Source organism: Acanthaster planci, linkage group LG03 (genome assembly GCF_054643075.1).
Source record: "Acanthaster planci isolate LZ-2023a linkage group LG03, COTS_SCS, whole genome shotgun sequence".
Lineage (NCBI taxonomy): Eukaryota > Metazoa > Echinodermata > Asteroidea > Valvatida > Acanthasteridae > Acanthaster > Acanthaster planci.
The window spans coordinates 13,970,951-13,992,437 of NC_141779.1; the positions used below are offsets into that span (position 1 = coordinate 13,970,951).

The window sequence follows — 21,487 nt, forward strand, 5'->3', positions numbered from 1 at the left end:
TCAAATGCCGGTGTACTTCAGCTTTGTTTCCTCCTAACTAGTTAAATATTTGGTAGAGAACTTGGTTTTCAAAAAGTACTCGATTACATCACTGGATAGAACTTTGGCCGCACATTTGTTGTGTAAAATAGTTGCTTGAATAAATATGCCGCCTTCCCCGTTCCTAAAACGATCATTTAGCTCACGATTCTTCCTGCATTTCTGATTCTCATTAGGCAAGTTACGGCCAAGCTTCAAATTCACCGGTTTTGTGTGTTTCATCCAATCGTGTGACCTTCGAGGGATTGACGGAGCCGGTGCAGTGAAGCGGCAACCGTGCGACGTCTCAACGCCGGGGCTTATCTGCCAACTCGAGGTCCATCCCAGTCAAACCGGTGCGGTACTGTACCTACGCCACTCGATCGAGCCTGATGCGTTCAAATCAATTTCATCCATAGCAACTCGCAAGCTGCAAATCCTATTAAATTGTGTTACTACTCCTAGCGTCCGACCTTCGGTTTCTCCCTTCATTCGAGCGTGTTTTGTGCCCCCTCCTTCACCTTAGGAGGTTCGACGCAACTGTTTTCCCTTTAATGAAATGTTTGGTTTTTGTTTCGTGTGGGCTGACGCGCGCATGGAGACTCTTAAAGAGCCGGATGAATGCCACATAATGGCCTCTATAAAATCTGAAGGTTTTATGCTTAGATGCGTAATTTGTCATGTTTTAAATCATATTAAGATTTAAACCCATTAGGTGTAAAGTACACCATGAAGTATTTGAAACTGAAAAATTATAGGCATATGTCATTGTTAATAAACGATGTTTTGAGAACGTGTAATTATAACTTTTCACGATCATGCATTTCCAGAAAGAACAAACCATTTATGAATTCTTAAATGTTGAGGTGTAGCTTTTACGTGCCACTGTTCATCCTGCAAAACGCAATCGCTCCAACGGAAAGCTGAACCATCAAACAAGAAACCCTTGCAAAACCTTTATACGTGTGTGATGCATTCCTGTAAGGCTCTAGGGGAACATGTGATCAACGTTGAGAATTATTTCAGTCAACATTCGAAAAAATTGTTCACAGGAAACGTTGGAATTCGAGACTTTTTACTACTTACACCGACATTTTGTCCAACTCGAGATCTGTTAACACAAAGCATATACGGTGACGACAACATATTCTCAACACCTCAGATAATGGACTAACATCGGTTTTAAAAGAGTATTCTTTTCTTGGCAGAAGTAGGCCACCCACATTTGATTGCCCATGAGCACCGATGAATACTGAAAATGTGATCGAAGAATATTACTATAAATGTTTGGCTAAAGTGGCAATGAAACCCCATAATCTCATACTGCCGCACTAGTAAGAAACACACTGTTGTCGATTTGTAGATAGCCTATGGGAAAGATTGCACTTTTTATCCAATCTAATCGTATTGGAGTTACATTTTATGGTGAAATCGACTTTTTTCTTTGTACCCATTGCAAATGGCGCCACTGTGTGTATCAATTGTACCAAAGAAGTAATTCAATTCATTTTGATAGGAAGTACTATAAAGACAAATATAAGCGATTATTTTAATAGAAACCTGGCTGAATAGAGCCTCTGGAGTCTTTCATCCTCAGTGAATACAGAGACGTTGCTGAAATTAAAGTATTATTCCCAAGTGCTTGCATTGTGGCATCATTTAATATCATGTTGATTGAAGGTATAATAAGCTTTTGTGTTGGGTAAAATTGTCAAGGAAATGGAAGCGTCAGAGTAGATAATGTTACCAAATTCCACAATTATTTGGCACTTTTATGAATTATGCACGGAGAAGTGTATTGGCAATTACTGCTGTATGACTTATAAATTCGGTCTAGATATTTTGCCCTCTTTGGTATCATTACCACCCTCCCCTACAAGGAAGATGTCTCATCGTTGCCTTTTATAAGGTTGACTAAGACTTTCCAAGGAGCTAATGTGATTTGCTGTCGTTTTTTTTTTCAATTCACTTTTCAGGTGGGCACAAATAGAAGGACATAGACATTCTTGGGTGTAGGACGTTATGATCTTGCGTTAGATATATTTTAAAATGGCTGATCTTGTGTAGTCCCAGTGGAATTACTTTTTTCGCAAACAGTCGAGCGATGGGGAAACCTAACAGTCGTTGGGCGCTCGCGTGTAATGCGTCATCCTCGTGGATCTGTGGGACACAATGTGCTATCAAAACATGGTGTGTTGTGATAGGAGTGACCCCGGTGAGCAGAGAGTGGACCAGAAAAGAGGGCGCATGGGCTAATGGGCGGCATGATTACAGTGATGTGGCATTGCACTCTTTATGGCACGACATGGAGAGCACGTCTGAACACCATCCTCTCTTGCAAAGTGAAGAAGAAATCAATCCAAATTCAAACTTTTGCAGTAGATGATTGTTCGTCTCGAATGTTCCAGAAATGCCTGCAGTTGTTTTGCAGGAGATGATCTTGTAACTAAATGTAGGGAGGTTCACCTTTATGCTGAAAGCGCTTTTTAACATTCGACAGCCTTATCATTTGACTTTCTGTCTCTGATTTGTAGAGTTATCTGGGCCTCTGTCCATCTGGCACAACCTTAAATACAATGTTTTCATTGCACCCATATACCCGTCTGCCAACGGCGCCCCACACTTAGGAAAGTAGTACTTATAACCTTAAGGGGTATTTTATATCCACATCGTCTTTATTCCCATTGCAGCGTATTTCCCTTCCTTGTGCACCATATATTGGATATAATGTATTGTGACTATTGTCCAAGTGGCACAATATGTACTTCCGCGGGTTTTTCTTGCTGTCTTATGAAGATAGCACTGTACTTTTTATTAATGTATTTATTTTCCCCAGATATAAATGAAGTGCATTGGGGCTTTGGGTTAATTAGAAGGAGTATATTTTATCATGTGCTGCGCCAACGGACGTGATTTTGTCCAAAGAAACTATAATATTGCACCATCGGAGACAGAGGCAAGACAGGAGACGAATAACACCAATTACCATATAACACTCCGTGCCATACAAAGTAGTTCTGAGTATTGATATGCACCACGTGCCACCCATAATCTAATTTATGAGCACCCGCACATGCACCCCGATTTCGTTAGAATCACCTGTTCGACCTTGTGCAGCATTTACAAGACCTAATTTGACGACATGCCATGCATGACTGCGACAGTGAACTCGGGCTTCCATTCCGCGTTTTGTCAAGTTGTGCAAAATGAGGGTGGGTGCTATATTCGTTACGTGCTCGACTGAGCACAGCGTCACGTGATAGTCAGGTCAGGTTTATACCCTCGAGTCTGACAGTCGCCGGTTTCGTGACCGTTGCTGCGTTGACGTCACTCACGCGTTTTCCCTCAATGCGAATTCGCAACGACTTTCGAGTGTAATGTTTTGAGAGTAAGTTTACCCGCCAATCCGGGGTACTATTTACATGATACAGGTCTACCCATTTCAAAAGAGAAAGAAAACACCGAAAAAAATAAAGCCATTAATATTCAGTAAGTGTGTTTCTGCGCGAACACATTTACACTATTTAACAGCAATTCCCGTTTTATGGACTCTGAACGTTCATGTAAGTAATGTGTTAGCATTTCCTTCTACAGTTACTGACGTGTGCGTTTCATTATTAAGGGTATGTTCACGTTTATAAATGTTCTTCTGTGTGCTTATACACCAATGAACAATGTCCCCAGCGTTCTTGGCCACGAGTCACACGTGCGGCTTTATGTGTGCTGTTAATTAAAGAGCACTGTCAGCCATAGGTTTTTGTTTTGTTTTTTGATGGTTTTTTTTTTTGGTACGTCGACAGCTTTTTGCAACTCAATGCCTAACACCGATGTTTCAATACACGTGCAAGCATTCAGATCGAGGATGAAATGATTTGTTCGTAGGTGAGTGATTTTTTGTTTACTTAATATGCCTTTACCCAGTGTATGTTCACTCAGGCGCAAGACCCCCTTTTCTGCCCAGTTCAATACTCCCGTGTGTGTGCGTTGCGGCAGTGTGGCTGCATGGGCATGACAGTAACTCGCAATGCTTCGCAGTTAAGCTCTGAGCGTTTCAAGTTAGTCCACTAACCGTGGGTTAACAAAGGTCATCGCTGGAGCTTATCCTCTTGTTGGAGACATAGGAAGTGAATCAATTTATTATTATGTGAAGCACTTTTAACCCTCCTATGCAAAGATGCATTCTCGACAAGATTGTCCTATCAGTCAAATGATCCATATGGTTCCGTGTACTGTGGCAAATCAAGTGGAATGAACTTTTGATTGTCTGTGATTGATACGGCAAAGGAATTAAAGAATATTGGCGATTCACAAAAGTGCACCTCCGAGAGTTTGTAACGCGTTGGTAATCACAGTGCGCGAAATATGTCGATCCATGCGCATTTGGAAAGGGTCGACAGATTTTCCGTGTTGTGATCGGCCAACGCAAACGCAAACTCTTGGAAGTGCACTATTGTCAATCGCCCGTATTGATTTGCGAACCGTCCTCCATGTATTCTGTCGTTTTCCAAAGTTTGTAGCTTTCGTTACTCTACTAGGATAAAACGACAAATACCTTGGTCGTGTTGCTGCATCTATGTGTCCCGGCGTAGACTCCATCTCCATCATCGCATTGGTTGATGTCGATCGATCTAACATCAACATCTACTGTGGCCACGCCCCTGGAATCAATCATTAACAATGCATTCGAAATTAAAGCAATAGGCACATGATAACACTCTGTAATGCCGGCCTCTTAATGTGGACTGGAAAGGATGCTAAGATCGTCTAGCCTTACCGCGTGCAGAGGTCTATTTGGTTGTAAAGGCTAAAGTCTTCCACCGATAAACTTTCTGAGTAATAATACACTAAAGGAAAGTGCCGTCAAAGATGTGTGCACCAGATAGGCCTGTATACGACGTGACAAACGAGTACACGTATCTAGCCAACATATACACGTATCTAGCCAACATTGATTTTCATGGAAAGGAACGCGAGGTTTTTTGACTGGTAACAATTATTAGCCTCAAACTCTGAGGTGGCTTTTAGCTCCGTGTACACTTAAGTGCAGCAAAATTTGGATAATAAGTAGCAATGTTTTAATGAAATTACATCACTGAATGGGAAGAACTGAACATACCCCCCATCCACCCTTTCTGTTATTTTTCCCCTCTCTCTTTTACATTTTTATTTCCCCGAAGGGCTAGCTCTTTCGAAGATTTTAAAATTGTTAAGAAAATACTGTTGGCGGTAATGCGAGTAAACCTAGCCGGTACCGGAAAACTTAGCTCCCCATCATAACAGCATAATTGAATAAAGACATGTCTGGATACAAGGATAGAATGTAACCCAAGAGCTGTATTAATTTATGTGTAAATCACACGACATGTTTTTAACGCTGTAAGCCAGTTTCTCCTCAAGATGCTGTGGTAGGAAAATAGTTGTATGAGACATACATAAACATGCTTACATCGACTTCAGCGTAAGAATAAGAGGTCTCTGCAGATCTTAAAGATGGATTTTGCAACTGACAAAATTTTTGCAAGTATCGTCGATTTCACAATTTCTCCAATGGTTGTAACCATCTCTGATTTCGCAATTCTCTACTGATCGTGGCATATGTTGGTTTCTGAAAAGGATATACATGGTTAAAACGTTTCATTTGACATCCATTCGCTGTTTGGTGCATATGCGTTGATTATGCTCATGTATGACGGCCGTGAAAGGCTTATCGTGATACTTTGTACTTTTTTTGGCCAATCAGCATTATCGTAATGAGTATCTGTCATTTTGTGCACTACTGGTGGATAAAACGATTGTACAAAGTGCAAAGTTAGAGTATGGAATTCATTTAGTCTCTTATTCTTAAATTGACCAGGTGTCATTTGTCGAATGAAATTGAACTCAAGCAAAAGAAGTTGTTTTTCTGTCTGAATTAGGCGTTCAATGGTTCATTTCCAATCCCGGCTGTTGGTGCTCAGTCAAATGAACTCAGTGACATTTCCGACATTTTGCTGGTATTTTGGTATTGTAGTGGGTAGCAAACTAGTGTCTATTTCTCTCACTAGTTTTAGGACTGACTCCTGATCCATATTCGTGACTATATACCCGTTGCACATTATTCAGGTAGAACATTTAATGTGTGCTTAAGGCCTTTGGCAGTTCGAAGCACGACACGACATCCTCTTCCCTGCAGCACGCACAAGTACAAACTCGAGCAATTACAGGCAACAACGATTTGGAGTTCATGAGCAGCGCCAAATCGATTCGAGTAAGACACATTTTTGATATTTTCCCTGGCACTACCAGGTAACAAGAGTTATCCGCAGGACATACATTTGGAGTCTTGATTTCGACTCTCTACCAGCAAATAGTTGTGGAGATTGTGTGCGAGTTCATGCAAAGGACAAGGCTGTATTGGAAGCATGTTTCAAACGAAGGACTGTCGCTTATGCAAATTATTTGGTTGTGTAAAAGGTCGCCCCCTCATACGATTTGAAAACAGTGCCCTGCGAGTTTGGTCTCATTCTGTTGTTGTTCTGTTGTTGTTGTTGTTGTTGTTGTTGTTGTTATTGTTGTTGTTGTTATTTATTTTGGATTTTATTAGCAGTCATCAGTTATTCAAGAAAAGTTGCGTATTAATAGCGTATTAATATGGCTGCTGTAGAAGAGTAAACGAGAAAATCATGTAAACGACTACACACGAACACAGATGCACATGGTGCACTTGAAGTCACTCGGGAGTAGAGTATAATAGCTAGTCCAGGTTGGACGGTTTGGGTTCGAAGGCCAGTGTAAAAATAAGTTTGCATAATATCGGTGGTCATGTATGCCAGTAGTAACAGTCTGAGTCGTTGGAAAAACGCGCTCCTGAAACAGTCGTTTGGTCCACGTGCACAAAGTACCGTCCGGCTTGGGTCCGAGACACCGGGCTCAGCATCCCTGAATCCGCGTATCACGCCGAATTGGGTTTTCTCAAACGGAATTACAGAATATGCTCTCAAGTCGATTGCCGCTCCGAAATTATTGCGTGTGCATCGACGCGTGGCTTCAGATTCAGACTCATTTCAGTCGGTAATGGTATAGAGCTGGTCACAGCCATTAAGGTAACGGTGTAAAATGTTGATTTATTTTACCGATTGAATTCGCATTATCATCACCGAGCCGCGCTCCGTGCTGTGTGTGTGGCGCGCAAACGGTGCAATAACAGGTACCCGAAAAAAGTCGTGGCAAAGAGATTTTAAAAATGGGCTAGATTTGATAGTGTGGGATTGTGTGGATATCAGAAGCAACTGGTAGCAACTGGTAGATTCTTAGAGATGGTTTGGCTGTATGTAATGGCATTTATTTCCTCTTTATGGTAAAAGAGTTTTTTTAACAAAATAAGAAAAGCAAGTCAATATAGCTGGCAAAAACTTAAAAGCAAAGGCTTGCGTAAGGCTAATGAAGAATATAGGAGAAAGCCAGGGTTCTGCACTGCAGACAGGCGCGCTGCAAATGAAATTGATCGTTTCTTTCATACAAGAGGGAAACGTGATTGGTAAAAACCTCTCACGCTGAGGGCCCATTCACACGAGTTACCTTACAGAAACAAGAAGTTGACGGATAAATCGATCTGTAAAGCGCGGGTCGGTTTTAAACCGCCCAAAGGAGGTGCCTTTGGGGGTGTATGTGTTAACTGAGCGCACGAGTCTGAGCTGTGTTTGTCGGGGCGTGCTGTAGCTGAAGCTTCATAAAGAACAAAACCACGGTGTCTGTAACTACAGGTAATTTTTAGAGACTTATGGAAACCATTGATTGATTAGCTAAGTAACAGTTGGATAAGGACGACCAAAACACACAATTAAAAGAGTAAATCTAACGTTCTTTACAGCTGCGGAGTATATTTCCAGTCTTGTCAATTCGCACTAGACCAGATCATCACTCTGCGACGCCAGAGTGACAACCCCTTTCTCAGGGATTCAATGTGATCCAGTAGAGTTTCTACATTTCACGAAGCCACGGTGGAAAGCATTAATAGAATCTTGTTTCCCAGCGCCAACATGCGGCGAACCCCGGCACGCCCGGCGGCTTCTGGCCACTTCATAGAGCAAACACGCAGAATTCCGTGACAACATCCATTGGCCATGCGCAGAGATACAGTCCTGATCATATTAGAGGCCGGCTTGTGTCGACGTCGCAAGGGACTCGCTTTGACGTCACCTTTTTCTTTTCTTTTTTTTTTAATTTAAGTCCAGTTAGACCTATGTGTAAAAGGGGAACAGTGCACGCGTGTGGTGTTTCTGGTCACAAGGTATATCTTTATCTCGTTGGCGGCGTTTTATTCCCTTCTACTCTTGTAGCATAGATTTATCTTGATTCCTGACTACTTTGAGGTTTGAAAGTGCCCCTCCGCAGGGAAATATCCAAGCGGCTTTCTGTTTTGTGTATGTTAACGTTTTGTTGATTCAACAGCGTGTTTTTCAAACAAGAATACACGTATGTATGCTCAATACAAGTTCAAGTTTCAGGAAACAAGTGTAACATTTTAAGGTTTCTGTGCCGGGGTTTTTCATGTCATGCCTGCCATTAAGTTGTCCGCGTGCAGCGTTTTTTCAGTGTTACATTAAGCCCTTGAGTAGGGCCTTTCTCCACCTTGAATTCAATCTCCATATCACCTGCCGTTCATTCGTAACGATTTATTTAGCATGGAGATGATATACATGTATTTAATAAATTATGTCCTCGCGTGTAACATTCCAGTCCAATTTTTTTCACTGACAATGTTTACACGTTGGACTGGCCACGTAAACTCGTTGCGCTTGCATGCCCGCGCGTACCTTTTTAATGCAGGACTTTTAACAAGTTGGTGCGCGGACGTGACTGAAATCCGTTGTAGAGACACACTTAGTCACGAATCTCTGATAGCAACGTTGCGAAAGCTTCAAGTGTACTCGCCAGCTCCCTCGTGAGCTTGGCAATGCATGACGCTGAGATACCCAATTTGAGGATTGCTCAAAGCCACAAGGCTAAAATATTACATACACAATACCTGAAAACCCCCATCATCTCATTGGTGGATCGTTGATCACATGTCATTGAAGTATTCGTTCAATTCAACTGTTACCTGCTGTGTAGAACTTGATTTCACTTGACTGGTCCCTGCCCCTTTTCATGTAGGCCTATCTCATTTCCAGTAAGAAAGAGGAAAACTATGTGGGTACGGAAACCAGTCTAACATTACGCGGTACTACCAGTGCATGGGTAGCGCTTCGGACACGAATCGAATTCGGTGATACATGAAATGTTCCATTGCGCTTGGCTGTGCCTCGTGGAATCGAACAGTCCATCTGTCACCTCATTAATTTGTTCTTACAAACATTTATTATTTGTATGACACACTCATCATCAAACAGCATCCCTTACTAGTGCCAACCCATTTGAATGGTAGCCTGCAGCCGTAGGAGCTGAGTTAATTCGAATAATTCAATATTCGAATATTCCACCTTCAATTCGATCGAGTATCCAAATATTTGGTCTTATACCGACCGGCAGATTGTTGATGATTAAACCATATACAAAACAGTTGCAATAACGCACACGATAGTACATCATAATCACTAAAAAAAACCAGCTTCTCTAGGAGTATATCCAGCCATGATTGAACAACATTTAAGAGATGAATAATACTTCTTGCCCCTGTTGAAAATTTCTATTCTTTTTGAATTTGTTAATCCTAATCTTATGTGAAATCATATTGAAAGCGGAGGAGTTGGGACTGTTATAGGGCTGTTGAGTAATTTAGTTTTTGAGTCGTGGTAAGATTTCTGTTGCTTTTCATTCGAATCTGCTTGAAGCAAGACTAGTGCAGGTTAAAACAAAAGAAATTTCTCCCTTTTCATAAATTATGTAAAGTGCTGGTATAGTGAGCATTACCAGGGATGGGAATTTCGCGGTGACCGTTGCAAGAACACTCGTTGGAATAGTACTAGTTCGTTGGGTATCACAAATGCCTTCCAGATATGAGATGCTTGGAAGGGAGGACTGAATCTTTAAATAGTGTTCATGGTGAAAAATTTCGTAGATCCCGCAGGTTGTTGAACAGGCCCATAAATAAAAATGGTTACGATCAGAACGACTGCGTGATCTTGTCACTGCACAAATGGGTCTCGAGCTGGACCAGAGAGGGTGCATTTTTCTTAGCAATGGAGGCTCGTTTGGTCGGATCTGAACTTTGCTTGTTCACGTACGGCTAGGATATGCACGCGTCACGGTTGCATCGGTAGGCCTCCTAACAACACAAGCACTACCGACCAACACGGCTCTTTTCAACCGATGAGGGGGGTGCTGTGCTCGAGGCGGATATGCATTTGATTTACCACGACACGGTACTTACACTTCCTAAAAAGGAAACATGTCTCGCAACGAAACGAACAATGATAAACCTACCGTCCGTTTTTTGGTTGTGTATTTTTGTGTTGTGTATTTGCATTAGTAAGCTTTATTCTTTCCGAAGGACTCAGAGTTTCCATTTCGCGTAAGTTAATAGCAATACTAGCATCGTGTGCCCGGCAAATGGAAGTAAAACGCACTTACGCCCTTCTTCCAGGCACACGACGCATTATGAATCATGATTCCTGAATGCATGTCACATACATGTTTATGGCTTCTGACAAGTACTCCTTTAGCACAGATGCCTATTAAACTGTGAAGGCTGTCAATCAAGACCGCCGGTTAAGGCGAGACAGCTAGACTACAGGAGAGCGCTGGAATTGTATCCCGACGGTCATGGGTTCACCTCCCGTTTATATACTCATTTTCTCTGATCAACCTATTACTGTATCGTATTCCTGTACTTGAAGTCAAAGATGTTCTACCTACCGGGTATTCGTCGTAATGGAAATATTTCTGACCCAGAAACAGCGGCCGCGGCTGAATATTCACATCCATACCCAATCGATTCTGACACAGCTATATCCGACAGCAAATCGAGAGGACAGCCTTCAGCTTCCGCCCCCCCCCCGCGACGACCTGACGGCTATTTCAGCAGACTCGAGCTTTCACAAATCAGACGGTCATTGATGGGCTATCATTTCTTAGGCTATGTATAGTTGGCCGGCTTACTGGAGATGGAAAATCGGGGTTCAGTTTCTTATCTTCATTATGTTCCAGATCGTGCAAGTCGGTCTTCTCGCCAAATGTAGGTTACTATGGCAACTAATACGTACATAGGACCGCATTATTGTTGGAGGATATTTCGATGACATCGCTTGAAGAACATTGCCGGTATCTCCCTTATCTTATGGGGTAATGAAAGACCAAATCTGTTCGTGCAGAAACAGCATCAAGTTTGAGCAAGATAGCATTTGAAGATATATTCGAGATTATTTTAAGCCTTGCTGAAGCTGTGTCGACCTCCGTACAATCAGTGTATCGAACACGGGTAATACAGCATACCGCTCAGTATTCTCCTGCGATGATTCTCACTCATGTTCATATTCGTTTTGCTCAGAAAAGGAACAAAAAGTGTGTCAGGTATACATATATAACTTCGTATTTTTGCAGTCTACAGTCTTAATCCTCGTATCAAATTGTGGCCTGGGTCAAATCTATAGTGCTGTGGAAAAGCGCCTAATCCGGCATGACATGCTTCTTCAAGTCAACATCGCTTTCACATGTATTGAAGGCTCTAACCCTATACCCAAGTCACATCACCGAGTGATTTCAGTATCAGATGGTAGGCCCATCGTTCAAATGCACTGGGGACGACGATGGATTGCAGAGAGGTTCTCCATGTTGGGTTATGGGTATGCGTGCATTTTGATACCGCGGCGAACTATACGGCAATTGATTTTTGATGTAACATTTAAGCTGTTTCTAAGTGGGAATTACTACAACAGATAGAGACTCTCACAGGCCATGCAAATACTGAAAGCGTTTAAGGAAGAAACATTGGGAGGGGAAAAAATCAACAGGTATATCAAGGCCTACTTCTGAAGGGCAAATTCGTCAGTTTGATTTATTACTCCTCGGGTCTGCGACTGTGTCATTTCATCGATCGACAAAGGACAAACACGGTCGCCTGAAAAGATCGACGGAGGCCCATCTTTGCCTTTGCCATTGACACTGACGGATTTGTTACATGTGTCTCGGTCGGCGTCCTAGCCGCAAGTAAAGTAAGTTCAACGGGAACGTGAGTGTTGGTTGTATTTAAACATGGGAGCGTTACACTTTCAGGGAAAGAATTAAAAATCGTCTTTTTTTGTGTGGTCAGTCGTTGATTATCTGCAGTTTGGTTTCTGCGTCCCCCTTTTTCATGTTTTCAGCTTGAATTTGTTCCTGTGTAGGTCATTTAAAATACACGGAGCCTGGATCATATCATGCATGCATTGCCTGCAGCAGTTTTAAAAGGGTCCAGCTGACTGATTTGGGCAACATTGTTGCTGGCCCATTACTTCAACAACAGTTTCTCGTGTCTACAACACGAATCACATATTACTTGCCCCGCTGCAATTTGTGCTAGTTGTGCCTGGCGGGAACGACTCTATATATTTTGTCCACAATCTAAGCAGATTGTTTCTCAAAGGCCTTATAATTAATGGACCTGTCCCGTGCAGCAGGCACGGGAACGCCGGTGTTTTCTGCACCGCGCGCCTTTGACATTTCCCTGGTTGATTCTGGGCACACCGTGAGCGAGCGGACAGATGAACTCCCACATTTTGATTTTTAGAAACGCAAATCCAGTGTCTCTCTTTACAACTGAAAAGGATGCGTGTTGAACGTAATGTTTTCACGTCACCCTTAAGGTTTTCAGAAATTCCCAGGTTTTGGATTGTAAATTTGGGAGATTTCTAATTTACGTCGCTCATCAATTGCTGCGTCATGGTCTAATAAAAACCCTGTTCCGTCCTCCATACAGCCTTCTGTATCAGGAAATTGGTCTTGAGAGACAACCAACCATTCATTTTGTAATACCGGAGTACACAATATGCTGGTATCTAAAACTGGGTCACTGCAACTGTAGTGCTTGATTATTTACCACTTCGAGAAAGAAGTGTTCGACATCCCCGCTGTTCAAAATATCACAACTCCACTCACATACGCGTTGGAAAAGCTGAAGAGCGTGCCACAAAAGCGACGCCGTCTTAAAATCAGTACACAGACTATTAGGCTTTAATATCTGTCTGGTGCTTAATGGTGTGGAAATTCATGTACAATAGCTACCTGCTACATTAGCAGCAAATATATACTATGTGTACTACTATCAATAATGTTTTAGACATTTTGAATTTTATCATGTAGATGTGCTGCGAACCTGCTTATTACCATTTAACCTATTCTACTTTTTATGAGTTGCTAAACCCATTTATAATTCAACTGCTTTTATGATGAAATATCATTTTTCCAGCAAGAGAGAAGCCGGTCCCTGTTCTGAACAGCAAAGCCTGATCGACCTGACTGCACGTCTAACCCTTCTAAAGGGCGATAAAAGTGATAATCGCAAAATGGCGTTGTCTATCATGGGGCCATGATCTGAGAGTGCTCTATTTAAAGTAAAGTGCTCCCCGGGAGCAGCACGTGACTAAAAATTCAATAAGGCGACAGGCCGTAATATATGGACTCGAATGATTGCACTCGACAATGCCCGACCGTGTAGGCGCTGAAAACATATCATTATTTATGGCCACCAGCGCCCACTGCATCTCGCATGGTAATGTCAGCTGAAATCCAACACGGGCAACTCCGTCGTTAGAACATCTGGGCCATGTTTCTTTCGGGAACACTCCTCGAATATGAAGCGAAACTCTGGTTTGGAGTACTTTTTGCTACGAGCCCTCAGGTTAAAAATGCTACAGCTATCAAAGCTTGATATACAAACATTATATCACTTCACATATTGGCTGCAGTAGAAATGTTTGGCCGACCCTTGGTAGTTGCGAATGCGTTAAAACGCACTGAATGTAAAATGACGATGTTCCATGTAGCTGTAGATTAATTCAGCAGAGATACGTGTAAAACGATGAGGTTCTGTTGATGGGATCTGCCCCAACACATGTTCCCTTTCCTTTTCGTTCTTGTCCTTTTTTTTCAAATAACGTTGAGATGTGAAATGCAAGACATCGAGCTGTTTAACACCATCTGAATATACGCAAGCATTTGTTTGTCATAACCTTTATTTTACTCCGTTGTGTTGTTTCATGGACAGGATATCGCATACAGGATATCCTCAACAACTGGTGGTGAATTAAAGTAATTGAAAAAAGAAACTTGGGTGGATGTGATTCAGTTCAGGAATTACGAAAGTAATGATTGTCGCTTCTACATTCTGTTGGCACGGGCTGATTTTAAAGAGGTCTCGTTGCTCCTGAATACATATGAACAAGATCTGTGTCGCCCCGTCACGATTAGTTGTCCAACTTGTCTCTCCTCCCTCGCCCCCCCCCCAAAAAAAACCATCATAAATGGGGTTAACCATTTCAGCCGTTGTATTCAGATACCATCTTGCTCGGAGGGGGGCGTTTAATTTTAATAGTAAATGCACCAAAGCATTATGGCTATATCACACCTTTCCCTGAATGGAACGATAGTTCACACGATCCAATATCAATACAAATACAGTTCCAAGACAACGCTCTAAAAATGGCCATACCATTTCTTTCTCTAAACCTGTCTATAGCGGGATTGTGATATAATGCGTGCAACTTTGGTGCTGGTACTGTCATAACTTTTACGACCAGAGTGACGTCAACGTGAATGCGAAGTTTTTTTCCCCGAAGGCGTTTCATCACAGCGTGGTAGTTTAATATTGGCATGATACTCTGCGTTTATGAAACGTACAATCGTTTCCCGAATGAATCCAGCATGATATGCAGTTCTTTGTGTAAAGGAATTATCATTGAACACTGCTGCATGGGCTGAGCGTGATAAACAGTCATCTGTCATTTCAAACTAAGAGCGGGCGAGGACTACACGCGACCGCCGCAAAACAGTATGAGCGGCCAGCGCCAATTACTCGTGAATCGGGATATCATTCCGGCGTTCCACGGCAATTTAAGACCGGCAGATTTAATTACGATTTCTGGGATTTGGCCATAATAAGACTGAGAAAGACTTGGGGCGAGACACGGCAGAGGCAGTGGTGTATAGCCACCGACCGCTGGAAGTGAATCATCCCCCCGAGTCGGAGGTCACAATATAGTGGGACTTGGTATGAAGCTTTGAACCAAAACGCTTGCTGTAGACTGATACTGTGGCGTGCACCAAACAAAGAGTGCACACGATGGAAACGGGAAAAGATGTCACTTAGGGATCCTGAGACACTAACGTAAAATCTGTCGCGGCGCATGTGGGCTGTATAATAATATATACGCATGGCAAGATCTATATGGAGGAAATGTTGACCCGGAAAGATGCCGACTTTGCCGATAAATTTCACACAACTCCCTTCCTATAGACCAGCTCCTGTGCTATCGAAGAAATTAACAGGTTTTTTTGGAAATACGCGGCATCGATTATCTGCACTCTGATCCAAATATGATAAACAAGCAGCATGACAAGCTGAGTACTACGCATAAACAGCAATAATGAAAAAAGTAATAACTGACAATGGTCGCGACAACAGATAATAATTAGTTTAGGATATCAAATATATAAAAAAGGTAGCAACCTTGGAATGGTTTCAATAAAGTATCTCAGTCGGTCCTTCATGAAAAATGACTGTAACAAAAAAAGGGAATGCAGATGCGGGAAAAGGAAATGGTGTAACCAGAGTGATAGCTTTTACTTGCAAATAAGGACGAATTCTAAGGTGACGCGGCTCGAATTTCGTCTAGTGATGGAGAGGAAATCAGTTCCATGTACCGGCAGGCCACGTCTCACCTCCTGGGTACATCTTATGAAAAAAAGTGAACCTTCCAAGAGCCGTTGCCATGAAATGTAGTGCTCCATCCAAGAGTAAAAGCGAGAAAACCTGATTATGCCCTGCTCTGCACAGTCTGAGTGCGTAGCGTGTGTTGCCAGGAGCAATGCACGCTATAAGTAACGGCCAGCGCACAAACACACGCAGAATTGGATGAAATTACAGTTTGGATTGGCTATATGCAGTGTCGACGAAGTTCTAGTGAAGGAGATTTCATCCTAAATACCACCATGGGTGGGCGCAGAAAGGGAACAAAAATACACCGATTGCAAGTGAAAACGTCACTTGGAATGTTTTTATCTCCCTCCATACCTCAGAACTGCTGTATCTTTTGAACCGGGCTCAAAAGAGAGGCCTGGGCTACACAGCTGAATGTCTGGGTTTGAAACACAACGCAATGAATCCACTTCAAGAAATAACCAGAATTGGAGGGATGAAGTACATAATTATTTGGCATACAAATAAAGCTTAATTTACAATTAGGGCGCTACAAAGAAATTCAAAGTCCGTTTATACCAAATCTCTGAACAAACAGGCCTACAATCCTTCAATTTTGGTGAAACTTCTTAAGCACAGAGAAACATACTCTGACAAACCTATGAAAAAAAATGTAATTTCAACAAAGCGCATGGGTCACTTAAATAACTCTCTGTCCTTCCGCGGCAATCAGTTGATTTCACGTGACCATATTGATTCTAAAGGTCGGTTGGGTTTAGGTAGACTAACTCTTTCGTGTTGAGGTAATATATCACCGACTTGTGTCGCTCTAGCCATGCTGGGGTTTCGAGAGATCTCGCGTCAAATGCATTCGAAAACGAAATCATCTTAATTCAGTGTCAACAAACTTGGGGTCCAAAGTCTGGTCAAGCACTCATCAGGCAGTGCACGCAGGCAGCGGCCGGCCACGCCGCGAGCCGGCAGCGTGCTGCCGCAACGGAAACTCTAGCGGGAAATTGCTGTGTGCCTCGGGGGAATAACAGCTCAGAGACCAGTGGGACGGAAGAAGAGAAAGAGGGGGGGGTGAGACGGATAAAAAAAGAAACGAATGTGGGCAGGCAGAAGCTTTCAGCGTCAGATATGTCGCAGTAATTTGGCTGGCGGGACACATCGCAGGTGTTTTATTTGGCACCTGTGCGAGCGCCCAGCATGTGTGTTTGTGTGCGTGTCACTTGACAGGTCGGTATTCTCCAAGCACAATTGGATGGCCGTTGCATGCACGGGGGCTGGGAAACTCTCGATGGAGCGGAGTGTTGGCCTCCACACGTATTCTGCGAACTAACTGAATATGGACTACGTCCCAACCTCTTTAAGCATAGCAAGCACTCTCTTGTAAATAAAGAATAATTTCCGTTGGACAAGAATGGTATAAGAATGATACTTAATACAAAGGCTTAATCACATAGAAATGGACATCTACAGCCAACAGATTTTTTTTTTACAAACGACACAAGGTTCTCGGAAGGTCATTTTGTAGGCTTAATTGGTATCAATGCTCAACTACTGACTTTTCAGATTTTATACTGTAGGACAGGTGCAGTGTCTTGGGTTATCAAGATTAGGCCTACTTATGCAAATTTTAATTCGTAGCGATTGCGTCACCGTGCATGCTGTCATGTTGTTTCCAGATTGTCGTGGCTGTCTTAATGATAATGTTCTGAAGATTCAAAACAATGGCGTCATTATCCTGGAGGCTATTGAGGTGAATGTTCCATGATGATCAGTTTCCTCTTAATGTGACTTCGATTTGATTTTGTATATATATATATATATATATATATATAGGGGGCCAATATATACTTCAGAGATGAGGCCAACCAGAGTTTTTGATGACTAGTATCTAAAATCTGTGATGTCATCAAACAGGAAATCGATGCCGCCCGATCACTTCGGCTCTGTTAATTAATTTTGAAAAATAAATCATCGCGTCTGGGGTTTTTCTGTTTCCTCTATCTTTGCTTTTGGTACTCCAATTTTGTGGTTTTTGTCGCTATTGTTCCTGCGGGAATGTCGTTGCTGCCAGAGATATACATTTTGTTAATTTGTTTTAGGGTTATTTTAACTGGGTATTGACAGGTGTATGATACTTTTCGTATAGAGACACAGTCGAGGAGAACTTATAAAATTGTCTTATTCTACCAATCCATACTTGGAAACCTTTTTTCTGGGTTTTAGTTTTGGTGTTGTTTACAAAACGTGGAGCTTGGAAGGAAATCATAGTATAACGAAGTATCCACAGAAAGCATTTTTTCTGCTATGTTAAATGAATGTGTTGCCCATGCTGGATTATGCATCAGTACAGATGTCACAGTCTTGATTTGATGCCGCCATTTTCGTCGTAGATAAGTGCTTACATTCAGTGACAAAACGGGAATCGTTATCGTGGGAAGTGTCTCACAAGTGAAAAGTGCGATGTTCCGAAACACCGGCAGGTTACGAGCTAACCGAATTGGCCTTGTGCATCTGTGAAACCCCATGAACAGAAAAAGTATATCACTGAGTGAGAGACAATGTACATTTTGAAGGGTATCAAGCAAAGGTGGGGGGTCCTCCGGGGCCCTGTGAATCGGACTCAGCCTCCAAAATACCTCCATTTTGTGATGCGCCGACTTGACCACTACATGGGACAAAGCAAGCCCCGATTAATTTCACGGTATTCGATATGCCATTCGACCCTGTGATATAAAGAGAGACACGCGGCCCGCTAAAGAGCCCGCACCTTCTCAGAAAGACGACAGTTGACGCGAGCCTAGCCAGATCTCATCGAGGGTATACTTCGTACATAATAAGCCCTTCCGGGAGTGACTTTCTCAACAATTTTAAAATGGATCAATCTCAAAAGCCGTTGTTTTTTTTCCCCAGTGGTCAACGACTGAAATACCCTTTGGTAATTGAAGAAATGTGACATGCTGAATTCTTGGTAGGTTATTGGAGTAAACTGGTGCTAAGGTCATGGTCAGTGTCTTCCATATAATGCTGAGGTCCCTCTGTTTTGATCAGAATTGCCTTACCTGATAATCTTCTCATTCATTGCTACCCGTTGTGCCATTTGTCCAAAAACAATTTGGCGGATTTTCTGGGTACAGCTATCTTTACCTTTTGGCCCGAGGTCGTAGCGTTCAGTGCCCAAGACGTTATACCAGGCAAGATATGGGACGGAGGGGTACCCCCCTTACCTGTCCAATCCCTATACACACTCTAGACTATTGTTACCTAACACATCCCCCCTAGAAGTCTGTAAAGAATTCCTGAGATTCCGATCAAACAATGATCAACACAAAGGCGGGGGGATCTCTCCGTCCCATATCTTGCTTCAAATGCAAGACGTTCCCACAAGATTGGACAAATAAGAGGATTTTTACCTTTTTAAAACTACTTAATCACATAGTAGTTTGCAGGATTCGAAATCCTCTTCGGAACAGGTGTTGGCATGCTAAGCTACGGTTTGAAGTGAAAATAACCTAAGTCTTCAATTTGCGGAGGGGGTGGAGGACGACACCTGTTTTCACCTATCACTGTTAACAAGTTAGTTATCACTCCCCAAGAGTTAGTTATCACAATCGACGAGTATATCAATATAACTGTCGACCGGTCAGTGAGCTCTCCATGCATGAGGGCTTAAGTAAATGGCATTGTTATCTCAAATGCAGCGATCATCACGTACAGAATTTTTACCCCAGTGCATGGTGTCTGCCACGGGGGAGGGTATATACCGGCCAGTCCGCCATAAGAAATCGATGATTACATCTTTCTCAATGCTGATATTACGCAGACGCTCATGCTCGGCTGTACATTATAAATCTCATTTCATCCGCTCATAAAATTTCCATTAATAACAATCACCGTTTTTGTTCTCCACCAACGTAGCGGGCCCCCGTGCTCGTCAATTTTTGGAGATCTATGCAGCTGTTCCTGACAACGACGATGGCGTAATTGAAATTAAAAGAGCTCACCAATGATTGTACATTGCATGTATGTAGGCATGCCTCGGTTGCCGAGAAGGCTTGACTACGGGATATTTTAGTCTAATGTCTCATGAGTCGGCACCTTCGTCAACATAAACTGCTTGCTATAGGGGTTTCACACGTGGAACATCCTTCACAAGTTTTTTTGTGCAAATGACTGTAATATTCTGTCATGTAAGTAGAATAAAGACCCTTTTTCCATGAATGTCCATTCAGCATCTGAAGAAATTATCTGACGTCGTAATATTCCAGTAAGGAACCAGCCAAATGTACTACAAGCAGAAAGCAGCGCCGTTCAACGGCCTTTTGTCCACTGCTCTGCAGGTATGAATCTCCGGGCAAGAATCCGTACCAAAGTATTGAATACGACCGAGCTGAGAGGTCAGCATATAATTACCTCGCTGAGATGCGTCCTCTGGCCTCTGGTTGACCTATCATTTGCATTTCAGATTATAACATTGTAGTGTCTCACCTCAAGTTTTCTTAAACAGGACATACCATTAACTGTTTAAAATCTGTTCAGAAAAAAGCCAGCTGTGGATTTGAAGTTGGGACAAATTCACTTCCAAACATTCCTCGGCCGGTGGAAAGGGCGATATTAATACCTTGAGTGCATTTCTGGTTATAGATTTATGTCTGTGTATTATGCAAAATGAAATCGAGCAGTTTACGAGCATTAGAATCCACAGCATGTAGTGTCAGGAAAAAAACGCCAGAGGACATGGTTGCTTATTATCTAAAAAAAGAACTGACTTTCTCACATCTATTTTTCATTGCCAACGGAACACCTACAAGTGTATACTTTTCTAGCTTGTCGGGTTACCAAAAAATTAATTAGAAAAAATCAAGTGCATGTGTGGAAAGTAGCAACATTACTTATTAGCTTTTAATGGGCAGTTCATTATTTTCGTAGCGGCAGAGGCCTATTTAAAGATAAGCAAAAATGCATCTGCAAGGATATCTTTTCGGGGCTGGTAGTCGTTTTCTTATAAAGCTGCCATGAAGGGCCTCATAACTGATACAGAAAAATCACATGATATAATTGTGTACGGAGGAATTTAGGCAGAGAATCTCGGCTGCAGATACATTTAAATACTGCTCCACAATAGAATGATTGTTAGCCGTTTGCATATCACCCTGGCATGGCGATAATAACATACTCCGATCTCAAAAGCATCTCATTTGGAATGCGCTCCGATATCGGTAATCCATTTGTCCCAGAGGTAGGAGCGGGCAGAAAGCCGCTGCTCCAGCACAGCCCTTTTTGCCTAGGGGATCACGTGTGGCTGGCGTGCCGATTGCACCAAACCGTGCAGCCTGCACATTTCCACATGCAGCAAGATAAAAAAGGAGAAAAAAATCGACAGTTTAAATACATCAGACATTGGCGACAGTACAGCACGGGCTGAAATTGGGTCAAACATACTAGAGAGACCACCAACAGACAGCCGTTTGGCCCTTAAAAAAACAGTTTCGTGCAACAAATATGATCCATTCCTTGGACTAGGTAGAAATTGTCAACAAAGCCGTCCGGCCAATACATTTCTACAGCTAGAAAAATCTGTCGACAGTAATTAATACGTGCATGTGCTAGGAAAGCCACCAGAAAATTGTCGTTTTTGGTGGTTTTACA

The 21,487-nt window shown here is 42.4% G+C and overlaps 2 protein-coding genes across 11 annotated transcripts in view; one reads left to right on the plus strand and one right to left on the minus strand.

The window, feature by feature from the left end:
- The window catches only part of LOC110990234 (cytochrome c oxidase assembly factor 1 homolog), a 58,586-nt gene that overhangs the window by 34,423 nt on the left and 2,676 nt on the right, over window positions 1–21,487 (plus strand). For 6 of the 10 annotated variants that reach the window (XR_015424629.1, XM_022255177.2, XM_022255188.2 and 3 more), the window contains one exon: window positions 216–1,656. The gene's annotated coding sequence lies outside the window, so the exon portion shown is untranslated. Of the gene's footprint in view, window positions 1–215; window positions 1,657–3,818; window positions 3,902–4,553; window positions 4,692–21,487 lie in introns of those variants that run through there. The other 4 variants (XR_015424628.1, XR_002599789.2, XR_002599795.2 and 1 more) reach the window with 4 other exon arrangements.
- LOC110990225 (metabotropic glycine receptor-like) overlaps window positions 1–21,487 on the minus strand; it is a 50,925-nt gene that overhangs the window by 20,883 nt on the left and 8,555 nt on the right. The window contains exon 2 of the mRNA XM_022255114.2: window positions 4,571–4,676. Within this exon, the coding sequence (XP_022110806.1) occupies window positions 4,571–4,676 (106 nt within the window). The remainder of the gene's footprint in view (window positions 1–4,570; window positions 4,677–21,487) is intronic.